This window comes from Heloderma suspectum, chromosome 10 (genome assembly GCF_057233095.1).
Source record: "Heloderma suspectum isolate Gila_16-S chromosome 10, 16-S_ref, whole genome shotgun sequence".
NCBI classification, from domain to species: domain Eukaryota; kingdom Metazoa; phylum Chordata; class Lepidosauria; order Squamata; family Helodermatidae; genus Heloderma; species Heloderma suspectum.
In genome coordinates this window covers 31,048,870-31,065,634 of record NC_139467.1, presented here as the reverse complement: position 1 = coordinate 31,065,634, position 16,765 = coordinate 31,048,870, and the positions used below count along the sequence as shown (strand labels likewise).

Genomic DNA, 16,765 nt, shown 5'->3' with positions numbered 1-16,765 from the left:
TGGATTTGGAAGCTATGCTTCTATTAATGCAGCCCAAAATAGCATTTGCCTTTTTTGCAGCCACATCACATTGTTGGCTCATATTCAGCTTGTGATCGACAACAATTCCAAGATCCTTCTCGCTTGTAGTGTGGTTGAGCCACGTATCCCCCATCTTGTAACTGTGCATGTGGTTTCTTTTTCCTAGGTGCAGAACTTGGTATTTATCCCTATTAAATGTCATTCTGTTGTTTTCTGCCCAGCGCTCCAGTCTATCAAGATCACTTTGAATTTTTTTCTGTCTTCCAAGGTATTAGCTATCCTGCCCAATTTTATGTCATCTGCAAATCTGATCAGCATTCCCTGCACCTCCTCCTCCAAGTCATTAATAAAAATGTTGAAGAGCACTGGGCCCAGGACTGAGCCCTGCGGTACCCCACTCATTACCTCTCCCCAGTTTGAGAAGGTCCCATTGATAAGCACTCTTTGAGTCCGATTCTGTAGCCAACTGTGGATCCACCGGATCATTGTTTCATCTAGCCCACTTTGAGCTAGTTTGCTCATCAGGAGATCATGTTTATTATTTTATTTATTATTAAATTTATTAATCACCCATCTGGCTGGTCACCCAGCCACTCTGGGCGATGTACAGTGTATAATAAAACAGTTTAAAACAATAAAATTCTACAATAAAAAAGTTTTCTTAAATACCCTAACCCACCCGAAATGCCTGCCTGAACAACCATGTTTTTAATGCACGGCGGAAGCTCATTAAAAAGGGGGCATGGCGGAGTTCCCTAGGGAGGGAGTTCCACAGAGTGGGGGCCACCACAGAAAAGGCCCTCTCCCTCGCCCCCACCAGTCTAGCTGTCCTGGCTGATGGGACAGAGAGAAGGCCATCCGAGGCTGATCTTGTTAAGCGGCCTGTCTGGTGCTGCTGGAGGCGCTCCTTAAGATAGGATGGGCCGGAACCATATGGGGTTTTAAAGGTCAAAACCAACACCTTGAATTTGGCCCGGAAAACAACTAGTAACCAGTGCAATTCCTTCAGCACTGGAGTGATGTGATCTCGCCGGCGGCTGCCTTTAATCAGGCGAGCCGCCGCGTTCTGTACCAGCTGCAGCTTCCGAACCGTCTTCAAGGGTAACCTTACATAGAGCATATTACAGTAGTCTAAACGAGAGGAGACCAGGGCATGTACTACCGATGGGAGCAGATGGTCAGGAAGGAAGGGGCGCAGCCGTCGTATCAGATGGAGTTGATACAGCGCTGTCCGGCTCACAGCTGACACCTGAGCCTCCATGGACAGCTGGGAGTCCAAAATGACCCCCAGGCTGCGGACCTGGTCTTTCAAGGGTAGCCGTACCCCATTCAACACCAGGTCAACATCCCCCAGCCTCCTCTTGTCTCCCACCAAAAGTACCTCGGTCTTGTCAGGGTTCAGCTTCAGCTTATTCCTCCCCATCCAGCCACTCACCGTCTCCAGACATTTGGACAGGGATTCTACGGCCAACCTTGGTGAAGATTTGAATGAGAGGTAGAGCTGTGTGTCATCCACATATTGATGACACTGCACCCCAAACCTCCTGATGATAGCCCCCAGCAGCTTCACATAGATGTTAAATAGCATCGGGGAGAGGATGGAACCCTGTGGCACCCCACAAGTGAACGGTCACGGGTCTGAAGCCTCCTCTCCCAGTGCTACCCTCTGGTACCTGCCGGAGAGGAAGGACCGGAACCACCGCAATACAGTGTCTCCAATGCCCAACCCCTCCAGGCGGGGGTTGTGCAATCCAAGTGCAATCATGGGGCACTTTGTCGAAAGCTTTGCTGAAGTCGAGGTATATGATGTCTACAGCATTCCCACGGTCCACAAGGGAGGTTACTTGATCAAAAAATTAGATCAGATTCATCTGGCAGGACTTGTTTTTGACAAATCCATGTTGGCTTCAAGTAATCACTGCATTGTTTTCAAGGTGCTGCCAGATGGATCGCTTTATCATCTGCTCCAGAATTTTCCAAGGGTTTGATGTCAGACTGACTGGTCTGTAGTTCCCAGGTTCCTCCTTTTTACCCTTTTTGAAGATAGGGACAACGTTAGCCCTCCTCCAGTCATCTGGCACTTCCCCCGTCCTCCATGATTTGTCAAAGAGAATAGACAGTGGCTCTGAGAGTTCTTCTGCCAGTTCCTTTATTACGCTAGGGTGCAGTTCATCTGGCCCTGGAGATCTGAACTCATTCAAAGTAATTAGGTGTTCCTTGACCATATGCCTATCGATCTCAAGCTGCAACCCTGCCCCTTCAGCCTGTACTTTGCCTTTGCCAGGGGGGTCATAGACCCTCTTTTGGGAGAAGACTGAGCCATGTTTCAGGCTTCAACCCCCAGAAGCCCTTGCTACGATGGCCAAAGGCTAGGAATGCTGAGAGTTAAAGTCCAAAACATCTGGAGACAGGGGCATCATTATTGGAGGCCCACCTGGGTACAGGCCCCAGATCTTTTTTTTGAGCTGTGCCTTGGATCTTTTGAGCTGTCTTAATTGCCCCCCCCCTTTTTTTTACATATTCCCACTGACTTTTTTTTTTTACATATTCCCACTGACTTGCATTGGAAAACAAAAACAGCCATAACTTTTTTAGTTTGTAAGATAAATTCATGAAATTTGGAGGCTTGGAAACCCCCATGGAGCTGATTCAATTTGCCAAATGTCAGGCAGTTAGGTCCAGTGGCTTTTGTGCTAGTCACAGGTAAAATTTGCTATTTTCAAGAAAATCTGTCAAAGCAAAGAGCTATAATTTTTTTGTGCTTCCACATACATGCATGGAATTTGGGGAACAGGCAGCCCCCATAGAGCTGCCTGAGCCTGCCAAATGTCAGGCAGTTAGGTCCAGTGGCTTTTGTGCTAGCCACAGGTAAAATTTTCTTTTTTCAAGAAAATGTGTCAAAGCAAAGAGCTATAATTTCTTTGTTCTTCCACATGAGATGAGAGTATGGAGTTGGGAAACCTGGCAGCCCCCATGGAGCTGATGGAACCTGCCAAATTTCAGGCAGTTATGTCCAGTAACTTTTGTGCTAGTCACAGGTAAAATTTGCTATTTTCAAGAAAATGTGTCAAAGCAAAGAGCTATATTTTATTTGTGCTTCCATGTACATTCATGGAATTTGGGGACTTGGCAGCCCCTATAGAGATGACTGAGCCTGCCAAAGTTCAAACAGTTAGGTCTAGTGGCTTTTGTGCTAGCCACAGGTAAAATTTGCTTTTTCCAAGAAAATCTGTCAAAGTAAAGAGCTATGATTTTTTGTGTGTGTGCTTCCACAAAAATTCATGGAATTTGAGGACCTAGCAGGCCCTGTGGAGCTGACTGAACCTACCAAATTTCAGACAGTTAGGTCCAGTGTTTTTTGTGCTAGCCAAGCATAAAGTTTTCTTTTCTCAAAGTCTAAAACAAAAAGTAAAAACTGTCAAGTCACCCAGGGGATTAGAGATCCTAATCAGAAGGTGTTTAAGGTGACCATTAGGAGGTCACTATCCCTAATCTCTGGTGTAGGATTTTTTTGAGGAGCAAAAAAACCTCTCTCCCCCTACTTTTCTTTTCTGCTTTTACATGCCCACTGTTGAAGACGGAGCTCTTTCTTCCCTTCCTTCTCCATGTGAAATACTGGTATTTCACACAGCATCTGATTTTACTGCCCCAAACTGGAACCTTTGGATTCTACAGAAGTTTAGTAGCTTCAGTACAGCAAAGGATCCAATCAGCCTCCACAAACTTCTTTCTCCCACTCCACTTTAATTTCTCCTAAATAGCTGTAGGACTCAAATAATCCCAAAGGGAGGGTTAGTACTATGTGGCGTCATGATCGAGAAACTGCTGGAGCTTTTAAATAAGTTCTACAGGTTTAAAAAAGCTAGAAAAAGCCCTCAGCCACCTCACCTCATAAAGCTCATTTTATGTGCAGTATGTGCAGTCATTGCAAACCCTGAGCCACTTGGTTTAGGGAATTCTCTCTACCCCCCACCCCCATGCACATTTCCAATCACCATTCTTCTCCCCTCCCCTCCCCTCCCCTCCCCTCCCCTGTTCTTTCTTTCTTTCTTTCTTTCTTTCTTTCTTTCTTTCTCTTTATTCCACCCAGAACATACCTTGGGGAATTTTTAAAGAGAATTCTCTTCGGTGGGCAAGAGAAATTCTGAACTGTATTTGACTTTATACAAACAGACAAGAGGGTTGGTTTTTCTCCTTCTTCTCACTCAAGCCTTTGAGAAAAGAAAGTGTGCATAAGATTCCAGCACAAGTTACTTTTGCAGGGAGGTTTGCACCTTGATGTTTACTCAGAAATAAGCCCTGAGTTGTGAGCATGGTACTGCAAGCTTAATACAGTGCCTACCCAATTCCGTCTAATGAACTGATTACCCTTTCAGCTCAGTCCTATGCATGTTTTGTCATTTATGGGTTTGGTTTGGGTTGTGTTTTTTTTTGCATGAACTCTAGCTTCAGTGGTGAGGGAAAAGCACTTAATACATGCTCGGAGTTTCTCCATAACTTAGTCATAGTTTTGAAAAATGACTCATTGGCTGAATCCTGGTGAAGTCTTGGCACAAATGAAGTTATGGGGAGGAAGATACAATGAGAGCTTGTGCATGAGGAGGAGGAGGTAGAGAGGAGTTGCACAAAACAAGACATCTGTTTTGATGAAGAGTTGCTGGAGGATGGTAGGATGAGGAGGGATGGTTGCATGGAGGGGAAAAGAATTGGTAGGGGGAGAATGTAAGTGATCAGTGGTGAAAGTAAAACATTCTGCACATGCTCAGAGGCACTCTCTATTTAAGAACATAAGAAGAGCCGTGCTGCATCAGACCAAGGTCCATCTAGTCCAGCATTCTGTTCACACAGTGGCCAACCAGATGCCCATGGGAAATGCACAAGCAGGACATGAGTGGAATAGCATCTTCCCACCCATGTTCCCCTGCTGCTAACATTGGTGAAATGTAAATAAATTCTAGTCATTCTAAATTAGAATGCTTTTATATCCTTCAGAAACTTTGCAGGCTTCTTGCCTGGGGGATGCCTCTAATGACCTGTGCATTTTCATAAAAATTTACCCAAAAACTATTGGAGAAGGTATGAATGGAAGGGAAAGCAAATCACTCCCTCCCCCAAATTGGAGAACTCCCCTTCTACATGAACTGCTACACCTATCCTTCTGAAACTTTGCTGGTTTCTTACTTAGGGACAACTCTAGGCTGTCTGTAATTTTCAGAACAATGGTCCACAAGGAACATAGGGAGATAACTATGTCCTCTTTTGGAGACCTCACAATGTCAAGACCACCCTTGCACAAAACCCCTTGTGGCTAGTATTCTGACATTTGGCAGACATGATCTCCTCTGATGGGGCAATGAATCCTGAAATTTTTATCTAATTCTTCCAAGGAATTAAAATGTTATTGACAGTTCCCTTGAAAAGAAAATCTAAATATAAACCCTGCACCTATTTTTCTGACATGCGGCAGGTGTAATCCCCTTCTAGGGGGCTACTATGCCTGAAATTATCATCCAGTTCTGACCAAGAGAAAAAAGTTACATTTTTTTTCTAATTTCCCATGGTAGTCAACAGGAAGCATAAAGAGTCATTTTTCGAAACCTTGACTCAGATTTGGTGCTAAGCTGAAGTGGTCCGACTACAAATTGACCAGAGTAGAAGCAGGATGTTTTCCAAAATGCTGAATCGGGGTCTGAGTTGAAGTGGGGTGGGGGTCAGTACACACTTTGTCTGTCTGTCTGTCATCTATACACACATGCAAGCACAGTGTATGTACATACCACACACACACACGCACACACACACACGCACACACACACACGCACACACACACACATATATATATATAAAAGACGTGCGCTTAGACTCGTATATGCAAATTTGTGTTATGGGCCTGTGCCCCGGATCTTTTAAGAACCTAGCAACGCCCCTATCTGGAGAGCTACTTTTTGCCCAGCCCTGCTTCAAATACAGGACACATGGCCACCCTAGAAGCTTAGCAGAGTGAACTCTGGGTTCACACAACATGACATCCCATACTCAAGGTTGCATATGGGTTATTGTTGAACTGTGGGTTCTTGTTGAACCATGGGTTGTTGTGTTGTATGAACCCAATTGCTCTAATAAACCATGGTTTGTTAACCACAAACAACCCACAAAGAGAACCCATGGTTTGTTAGTGTGGGTGGTCATTTTGTGTGAACTAAGACTCTTCTACCACCTAAAGATGAGACAGTGATGGGCCGTCTAGCCACCAGGTAAAATTACCTAATTAGGCTTCTATTGACACTTTATTTCTTAATACACCACCTAAAACTTAGGTAAAACAAGGACAACCATATTTTCCTTTACTTACACTCTCTGCCTAACAAAGGACCTGTATGTTCCAAGAACTGCTGGTTCCAAATAACTGCTGGCTATTCTATTTTCAGAAAGGGGAACAGCATAGTTCCTTTGAAATCTGTTTGGAACATAACACCGTTTAACCTAGTTAGCAGGGCAGTCCTATGCACGTTTTACTAAGAAATAAGTCCCAGTCCCATTGCATTCAATGGGATTTTGGACTGCAGCTTATTTTGTATAACACGTCCTTGCACACCATCTTAAGATTGTTAAAAACTGCAATCCTATGAGCTGGCCTTCCCCATCCTGGTGTCCTCCAGATGTGCTGGACTGCAACTCCCACCACCCCAGCAAATGGGGATGGTGGGAAGTGTAGTCCAACACATCTGGGGGGTGCCAGGTTGGGGAAGGCTGCTATACACATTTACCTGGGAGCAAAACCCATTTAACTTAAGAAAGGCTTGCTTCTGAATAGACATGCATAGCTTTGTGCTGTTAGCCACCTCTCGTCCTTGCAAAAGAGAGCTCAGAGGGTGGATCGTCTCCTTTCCCTGCATGATTTCATGCGTATTTACGGGCAATGTGAGAAACCTAATCTGCACTGACGATTCTAAGGCGTGAAATCAGGAGCAGTGCGTTACTTCAGATAAATGAATGAAGTGCGCAAGGTTATAATCTACTGTCAGAACAGCGAGATAAGGAGTCCTCTGCTGCAGCAGACGCAATGATGCCCTTCCCCCCCTTAGCCAGGCTGAGCCACGTGATGTGAGATGTTTCCTCATCACACTAGAGAGCAGATAACACAGGATAATGCAGGGTGATCATAAACTCATCAGACTTCCTTGACCGTCTGACTTGGTCTGGGGCAGCTTCCTGTGTTCCTAGGACACCTCGCTGTCACCACTCCACTCAGGTTTATGCAGAAGTAAATCTCACTCTCACACTACATGGGACACGCAGGCAACATTTTTTCCCTTTTCTTGTACAAAATGTGCTGTGGAGAGGGGAAAAGGAAGGAGTGTCATCCCAACCTTTTCCCCTCCAGTGTCTTTAAAGCTGAAAAAGCATATACACACATATACTCTTTCCCTATGCATGTGCAACAGGGCCAGCCGTCCTACTTTAGCCCGAGTGCTGCGTTCTATTTCAGAGGAGCTCTCGGGGGTCCACATTCAAGGGGTGGGCGGGCCAAAGGCAAAAGGGCAGGACCAAAAAGACCCACATCTTTTTGCTTAAAGCTCTTACTGCCAGCAACTCAGTCTTTGGAGAGGCATTCCAATTTTTGGAGGGGCATTCCAATGGAGGGAAAACTGCGCAGAAACCAGGAAACTGCCAAATGGCAGATAATCAGTGGTTTGGGGGCAGGGGGCATGGGCATCTGAGAACCCCGGAGGGCTGGACTGAGAACACACGAGGGCCAGAACTGATCTGCGAACCTGAGGTTCCCCATCTCTGCATTACTTGCGACAAGCTCTTGTTTTCTCTGTTATCGACACTTGTAAATCCGCCTTTTTACATTTTTTATTATTAGATTAATAACCTGCCTTTTTTTCCTCCTGCAAAGAACCCAAGGCAGCTCACATCCTCCTCCTCCTCTCCATTTTATCCTCACAACAACAGCCCTGTGAGGTAGGCTGGGCAGAGAGTCAGTGACTGGCCCAAAGTCACCCAGTGAGCTTCATGGCCGAGTGGGGACTAGAACCCGGGTCTCTCGAGTCCCAGTCCAACACTCTGACCACTACAACATACTGGTTCACCTTCCTTACTCTGCTGCAAACTAGCTTTGGTTTCCCCTGCTGAGTCCAAAACTGGCTCTTGCCTGGCCCCTTGTAGTTTTTTCCTTCTATGTTTCATGGCTCTGTTCTTCCACACACACCCTACCCACCAAATGTTTTGCCTCTTCCAGCCCCCAGCTCCATAGGAAATCTGGTGTGGAAGTGGTATATAAGGAATCACCTAGGTGGTGGGGGGGTGGCCTCCTGCTGACCCCAACCATGGATCTGTCTAGCCCTGTATTAACTGGGTGCATACAACGCTATAACCCACACTCAAGGTTGAGTATAGGTTGAGTGTGGGTTGCCGTTGAACTGTGGGTTGTTGTTGAACCGTGAGTTGTTGTGTTGTCTGAACCATGGTTTGTTAACCGGGAACAACCTGTGAAGAGAATCCATGGTTTGTTCTTGGGTTGTGAACTGTGGGTTGCTTGTGGTTAACAAACCATGGTTTGTTATAGTGGCTTGGTTCAGACAACACAACAACCCACAATTCAGTGATAACCCACACTTAACCCATACGCAACCTTGAGTGTGGGTTATCGTGCTGTGTGAACCCAGTCATTGTCTCTTCTGAGTGGGGGCAGCTCCCCAGGGCTTGGGCAGAGATCTATCTCCAGCCTTTGCTATCCATAACTGGAGGTGCTTGGCAGGTTGCCTCAGGGGGCAGATACTGGGGGCAGGAAGCAGTGCCAAGGTTTGGAAGCCTCAGCTGTGTGTGCCATGCAGCCTCCCCTGCGCCCCCAAAGCTAGGCTGCTGCCCTCAGTTCCCCCTGAGGTCCTCTGGCCCATGGGGTGTGGGCAATCTGCCCCCCCCCAGCAGTTCTGCACCCCTGCCCTAGATCAGCAAGGGTTTCCCCAGCTCCTAATTGTTTGAGAATAACAACAAGGTTTTTCTCCCCCACCTCCCACACACTCCCTCCTAAATTAGGCTGCTGAAACAAAGCAAACTCGGAGGAAAACCAGGAGCGGATGCTTGTGTGGAAGGACCATGAGCTCAGTTCTGGGCTGATACAGGCAATAAATTCCTGGGCTGAGCATGTGCCTCGTTCTTTAATTCAATGTGTTCCCCACCTCCACCCTGCCACGAGCCCCTATTTTGTTCCTGGTTTCAGTTAATGGACCTCAGGGTTTAGTAAAAAAAGAAAAATGAAAGTAGATCTGCAAGTCTGAAGACCGCCCATCCCTGCCCTAGAGATCAGTGCCAGCTCCAGGTTTTTTAGGCCCTTGGGCAAGACACCCTCAGTGGGCCCTCTCACTCAGTGAGTCCCTTCCCATTGCCATTGTCACCAGCTGCTGTTGCTTCTCATCCTCTCTTTCATAGAATCATAGAATAGTAGGGTTGGGAGGGGCCTACAAGGCCATCAGTCCAACCCCCTGCTCAGTGCAGGAATCCAGGTCAGAGCAGCCCTGACAGGTGGCTGTCCGGCCTCGTCTTGAATGCTGCCAGCGCGGGAGAGCCTGCCACCTCCCGAGGTCGTTGGTTCGTCACTGCTACCGCTTGCATGCTTGCTTGCTTGACAGGCAGACAGCCAGTGAGCAAGCTGGCAGTGGCATCTCCTGCTCCTCCTCTGCCCCACCTCCATTGTTTGGACCAGAGTGAGAAGCAGGTGAACAAGAAGGTTGCAATGGGGAAGAGGAGGAGACAGTCCAGGCATCTGTGGTCAGTGGGCCCCCGCTAGGATGTGAGCCCTCGCCAGATGCCTGACCATGTCTACCCTTGACGCTGGCCCTGCTAGAGATGTTTGGCTGGTCTGACCAGCTGACTGGTTTTCACTGTGGCCAAGAGCCTGGACAGCCGGATGGCTCTCTGAGCAGTCTCCGCAGACAGGCACTCCTGCAGAATTGCATAGCGTGCCTCCACTCACCCGGAGGGCCTGCAGCTCCGGAAGATCCGTGTAGCAGCACAGGAGGATGTTGTTGGTCATGCTGAAGCTCTCGCGAACCCCCAGGTGATAGAAGAGTGAAGGCTGGCACAGGGTATGGCTCATCTCCACCACAACCACATCTGCAGGCAGGGAGACAGCAGAGACCATCAGGCACGGCCGAGAGCAAACAGGGTTTGCAAGGCCGAGAGCAAACAAGGTTTGCACGGCCGAGAGCAAACAGGTTTTGCACGGCCGAGAGCAAACAAGGTTTGCACGGCCGAGAGCAAACAGGGCCGAGAGCAAACAGCCCACCCCTCATTTTGTCCCCACGTGCCCCCATGTTGTCCCTCAGCCCCCATCTTGTGCGTAAAGGCTAGCTGGCGAGGGCTGGCTTTCTAGGGCAAGGTGTGTTTGCAGGAACACTTGCCACCCTCTGGCACAGGCATGGCAAACCTCTTTCAGCCCGAGGGCCAAATTCCATTTCAGAGAAGCTAGCGGTGGGGCAGCTGCAAGCCAGTGGTGGGCGGGGTGAAAGCAAAAGAAGGCGGGCTCAAGGGCAAAAGGGGTAGGACCAGAAATGCCAGCATATTTTAGCCTAGAGCCCTTGCTGCCAGGAACTAAGCCTTAGGAGAGGCACTTCAACGTCTTAGAAAGAGGGGAAAACATGCAAAGGCCGAAAAACCACCAAGTACAATCGGCAGTCGGGGGAAAGGGGGTGCGGCTGTCTGGGAAACCAGATTCGGATGGCAGGTGGGCCAGATTTGGCCCGCAGTCCTGAGGTTTGTCACCCCCGCTCTCGGAAAATGGAAAAGAGCACATTCTGTCTATCTGCACCACTGGCCATGGAACTCTTGGACATTCAAAAGCCAAAGTCCCCCATATCCTAATGCCAGCCGGGGGGGCCCTCAGCACTGCAAGGCCAATGAGCCCATTGCCTGCCAGACCCTGTGCTGCCGCCATCATGCTGCACCACAGCCAGTCACTCACCCCCGCGCATAGATGGACCGAGTGCCTTTTCTGGGCTGGTGGCAACATTTCTGAATGGGAGCCGAGGCAGCGTTTGGTTCACTCTGTGCTGGCTGGCCTCTTCTTAGATTATCCAAAATGCAATGCCCAACCCAACGTAGATGTTGGGCAATGAATTTGGGGTTATTTAACATGGTGGCCAGTGGAACACTGGCCCAGCCCAGGTCCCATTTGGCTGCTTCCAGGTTTGAGGGGGCTCTGAGCAAAGTTCCCTCCAGTGGGCCTCCTCTTCGTTCAGTGGCCACTGGTTGGCTTTACTCAAGGCCTCAGAGGGCCACACGTGGCCCATGTACTGCAGGTTATGCACTTGTTGTGTATACAATAGCGAGCTATTTGTTTATTCAGGGCGCAATCCTATGCAAGCTTAGACAGAGAAAAGGTCTACAACTCCCAGCATTCCCCAGCCAGCCTTGTGCCCTTAATTTATTTATATCCCACCTTTCCACCAAAGAATGGGACTCAAGGTGGCTAACAATAAGAACTGAATTAAAACAAAATCTTAATTAAAACATAGCATCTGTTAGATCAGGGGGCTACAGGACACGTGGACCACAGGCTGTATGCAGCCCCCACTGCACCCCTCAATTTTTTAAAAAAACACATTGTTCGATAAATGAAATAGCCGCCGTAGAGTACTAAAAGGGTCAAATTTAGCTTGCAAACAAGCTGAATTTATCTGTTTTAGTGCAACTGGCTACTACGGAACTGACAAATTTTGGCGGCAAACTGCCAATTTAAAAAACAAAGAGCAAATTATTTTAATGTTTTTAAACAGTGCAGGGGAGAGGGTCTGAGTGTGTGTGTTGGGGGGGGGAATGGACCCAGGACCTTCCACAGTTACCCACTCCTATGTTACATGGATCCATGATAGATGGATTAATGGTCTTGCATGTTATAAAGCAGCTTCCTGTCTGCCAGCATGTTGCAGAGGATTCTGGGGCATGCTCCAAGTTCAAATGAAAAAATGCAGGTCACTAGACTGGTCCATTAACAAGAACCAAAGGCCACTGTAAGGCTGCACCCCCTCCCTCCAGGAAGAACATCCTGGAGAAAGGGAGACCAACCTGGCCCCAAATGTCAGCCAGAGGGAGCAGCTCCAAGGAGCATGCGTCACCCCTCCCTGCTGGATACAGCTCTTGTAAGAACTTTGGAACTAAGAACTGGTGCTTGAATTCTGCTTTTTCCCCTCCTCCCTCCCAATCCTTTTTCCTCATGTCTTTTAGAAAGCCTGATAGCAGGGAGAATCTTAATAGTAATCTTTGTAAGCTGCTTGAAGAGCCTTTTGCAGCCGAGAAATGGGATTAAAATGCTGTAAATCAGTAAATAAATAAATAAAAGAGAGAGCCAGTGTGGTGTAGTGGCAAGAGTGTTGGACTAGGAGCTGGGAGATCTGGGTTCTAGTCCCTACTTGGCCATGGAAGCTCACTGGGTGACTTTGGGCCAGTCACTGACTCTCAGCCCAACCCACCTCACAGGGTTGTTGTTGATGTGAGGATAAAATGGAGAGGAGGTGGATAATGTAAGCCGCCTTGGGTTCCTTGCAAGAGGAAAAAAGGCGGGGTATAAATGCAATAAATAAATAAATAAACAATGAGGGACAACTAAGAAATGCAGCCATAAGTAAGGGGGGGGGAGGAAAGCCAGCAGCCAGGGAGGGGGCTAGAGAGAGCAGTGAGAAATCATCTGGGAGCAACCCGTGGGGTTGAGGAGAGTTGTGACTCCCATTCATTCAGCCACAGAAGCACGCATGTGCGTGAGAAAGAGAGAGGAAGAGAGAAAGGGTTTAGGAGGGATCCAGAGCATGGGGGATTTTGGGGAGAGTGAGTGTGGTTTTGTGTATGCCTGCAGTGAAGAAGAGAAGGGGAAGTGTGTGTGTGTGTGTGTGTATGCACATGTTTGCATGCTAGGTACATGGGGTACATATGCTCTACCACGGAGTTACAACTCCTCCCCCCAGAAGCTTTTGTGCTTCTGGGGGGATACATAAAGCCTGCGATCCGTGTGTTCCTCCCTGCCCCCAATCTTATATACACATACCAATGTGTATATAGATAACTACAAATGGGGGGGGGGAGTAAACCATGGGACCAAAGATCTGTGAAAAGGTTCTATCCAAAGCTCAAAATGTAAACAAGAGAAGCACAGTCACTATTCACAACAGCAGCTACTTGACGATAATGCAGCCTTCCTCACTTCGCTCTGCTCATTGAACTCTTGCGGTGGGAGACAAAATCTTAGCCGCGACTGAGTCCTAAATGAACAGAATCAAACTTCCAGATTTTGAAAAAAAAATCTGATAGGGTTTGCTGCTGGCTCTTCTTTTAGGAACACTATCAGCTGTATGACTGAGTAGGACCCCAGCCAGCGATGCTTGCCTAGTTTTCACCCTGTCGTGGAGATTTAGCCATGGGGAGGGCGGAGCCTGTCCTGCAGCTTGTCCAGAGGCCATAGGAGTCCTGCTCGGGGGGCGGGGGGGAGTGACCACAAGGTGATACAACACTGTTCCGTAGGTATGAATGAAAATTGCACCGAGGATCTGTCTTGCTGCTATTTCTTCCCCGGGCAAGTTCCTGCTGTGCTGAACAAAACAGCTGGCCCGATCAAGGCGCGAGAGACAGACAGACAGACAGGCAGCGCTTGGTTCGAGGGAACTCACCTGCGTTGTAGAAACGGTCCAAGGTGTCGGTGTCCCCCAGCATCAAGGTGCCAAAGGGCGCCGTCGTCACCTCAGCCGCCGGCACTTCCCTGCAGGCTTCCCGCAAGCACTGGAGAGGCAGCGGTTCCTCCAGATCCTCGGTGAAGACATAAACCACGCTCAGGGCTCGGTCTCTACCGCCGCAGCCGCCGCCGCCGCAGCCCCCTCGGCCGCCCTGGGTCCCCACAGAGACGGGCTTGCTGGGGGTGAGCGCGATGGCTAACGTGTCCTGCCAGAGGCTGCCGGCGCTTCCTAGCTTGCAACTGTCTCCCTCCATGCTGCGATGCGTCGGGCTCAGAACTCGCCGCTCTCAAAACCACCCATGACAGGAGAAAGGTTTTTCCGCCCGCATCAGGTTGAAAGAGCAAAAAAACCAAACACCCTAACCCCAAAACAACCCCCGACTTTTCCGCCTGCGCCGAAGTTTTCAGACGCACGTATTAAAAAACACACACACACACCCCCACCGAAGAAATCAGGGCTTATTTACCAGCTTCCAAGTTTGGTCAATTCCAGCCCCACGTGGGACTCCCAAGCCCCGCCTGGCGAAAACTTCCTCCGCGAGTTCCAGCAGAGGGTGGGTCCCCAGCTGGCCGGGCTGCCGTCGAAAGCCTGTCGGGCGTTTCTCCTTCCTGCGTCCTCCCGCGATCCGGGAGGGAGCGAGCAAGCAGACACACGCCCACGAGCCTGGAGCGACGGAGGGAAGGGGCCCCCCTGGAGCGGCAGCGGCGCGCTCCTCCTCTGCCGCCGCCTTTCCTGTTGGCACGATCCCCGCGAGGCGAGCGAGAGCGCCCCAGGGCGATTGTGCAAGAGAGAGTTGCGAAGAACTCGCGCGAAGCCGTCTCTGTGGCGACTGCTCTTTCCCCCTCCCTCTGTCTCTGCGCCGCTGCCGCTGCCGCTGCCTGCCGGTAGACGCCCGGCTTAGCGGCTCCTTCCCGGAATCGCTCCTGCGCAATCGAACTCTCCAAGGGCCCGTTTGAATCCAAAGCGCAAAAGCGAATGGCGATCGTTTTTGTTGTTGTTTGCTTACCTGCGGGGACTGTCTGGGCCACTTCGAAGGGGTAAAAAAAAAAAAAAAAAAGACGCAAAAGCGCATGCCAGAAAGAAGACGAATCCAAAAGCCTTCTCCCTGACAAGCTAGTTTTCTACATGCAAGGAGGTTAGTTGATTAGTTGGTTTGAGACATGCCAGCCTCCAAACATGCCAGCCCCTTATTTGTGGTGATACAGCCTGGGGAAAAGCTTTAAACATGTTTTTATTTATTAAATGTATTAATCGCTCATCTGGATGATCACCCAGCCACTCTGGGCAATGTACAAAGTATGTAATGGAACAGTTTAAAACAATAAAATTGTACAGTAAAGACATCATTTTCTAAAGTACCCTAACCCACCCCAAATGCCTGCCTGAACAACCACATTTTTAATGCGTGGCAGAAGCTCATTAAAGAGAGGGCATGGTGGAGTTCCCTAGGGAGGGAGTTCCACAGAGTGGGGGCTGCCACAGAGAAGGCCCTCTTCCTCATCCCCACCAGTCTAGCTGTCCTGGCTGATGGGACAGAGAAAAGGCCATCCAAGGCTGATCTTGTTAAGCAGCCTGTCTGGTGTTGCTGGAGGCGCTCCTTAAGATAGGCTGGGCCAGAACCATATAGGGTTTTAAAGGTTAAAAATGTTGTGGTAACGACTTCTAGAGGGATAACTGCGTTGATCTGTGTTGCAGCAAAACAACATTAAAACAGCATATATATCTAGCAGAATCAATGGTGTGCTTTTTGGCACCTTAAAAACTTGGGGCTGGATCCAGGTTGATTTATTTAGGGTGCAATCCTATGCATCTTTAGACAGAAAAAATCCCACAACTCCCAGCCTTCCCCAGCCAGCCAAACATGCATAGGAGTCTCATTTATTTATTTATTTATTTATTCATTCATTCATTCATTCATACATTTATTAATTACATTTCTATAACACCCATCCCCTTCATGGATCACTGCCTTGTTGTGGTGAAGGGGCTTGCGTAACTCAGTGAAGCCATAAGCTATGCTGTGCAGGGCCACCCAAGACGGACAGGTCATGGCAGAGAGTTCTGACAAAATGTGGTCCACTGGAGAAGGAAATGGCAACCCACTCCAGGATTCTTGCCAAGAAAACCCCATGGAATGTATCACAAGGCTAAAAGAGATGACGCCGGAAGATGAGCCCCTCAGGTCGGAAGGTGTCCAATATGCTACTGGGGAAGAGCAGAGGGTATTTCCAAGTAGCGCCAGAAAGAGTGAAGCGGCTGGGCCAAACCCGAAAGGACACTCAGCTGTGGATGTGTCTGGTGGTGAAAAGAAAATCCGATGCTGTAAAGAACAATATTGTTTAGGAACCTGGAATGTCAGATCATTGAATCAAGGTAAGCTGGAGGTGGTCAAACATGAGATGGCAAGATTGAACATCGACATCTTGGGAATCAGCGAACTAAAATGGACAGGCATGGGCGAATTTAATTCAGGTGACCATCATATCTACTATTGTGGGCAAGAATCCCTTAGAAGAAATGGAGTAGCACTCATAGTCAACAAAAGGGTGGGAAAAGCAGTACTGGGGTACAATCTTAAAAATGATAGAATGATCTCAGTACGAATCCAAGGCAAACCATTCAACATCACAGTAATTCAAGTCTATGCCCCAACCACTGAGGCCGAAGAAGCTGAGGTTGATCGGTTCTATGAAGACCTACAACACCTTCTAGAACTAACACCCAAAAAAGATGTCCTCTTCATCATAGGGGATTGGAATGCTAAAGTAGGAAGTCAAGAAATCACCGGGATAACAGGCAGGCATGGCCTTGGTGTACTAAATGAAGCAGGACAAAAGCTAATAGAGTTTTGCCAAGAGAACATGCTGATCATAGCAAACTTTTCCAACAGCACAAGAGGCGACTCTACACATGGACGTCACCAGATGGTCAATATCGAAATCAGATTGATTATGTCCTTTGCAGCCAAAGATGGAGAAGCTCCATACAGTCAGTAAAAACAAGACCTGGAGCTGACTGTG

The 16,765-nt window shown here is 48.5% G+C and overlaps 1 protein-coding gene across 2 annotated transcripts in view; it reads right to left on the bottom strand.

Annotated features, from left to right (window-relative positions):
* MAP3K6 (mitogen-activated protein kinase kinase kinase 6) overlaps positions 1-14,232 on the bottom strand; it is a 78,033-nt gene extending 63,801 nt beyond the window's left edge. The window contains exons 1-2 of one of the 2 annotated variants that reach the window (XM_084815758.1): positions 13,683-14,232; positions 10,001-10,140 (exon numbers count right to left, since the gene is read on the bottom strand). In XM_084815758.1, the coding sequence (XP_084671884.1) occupies positions 10,001-10,140; positions 13,683-13,998 (456 nt within the window). In that variant the 5' untranslated portion in view covers positions 13,999-14,232. The remainder of the gene's footprint in view (positions 1-10,000; positions 10,141-13,682) is intronic. The other variant, XM_084815757.1, reaches the window with a different exon arrangement.
* Positions 14,233-16,765: the final 2,533 nt, after the last annotated feature.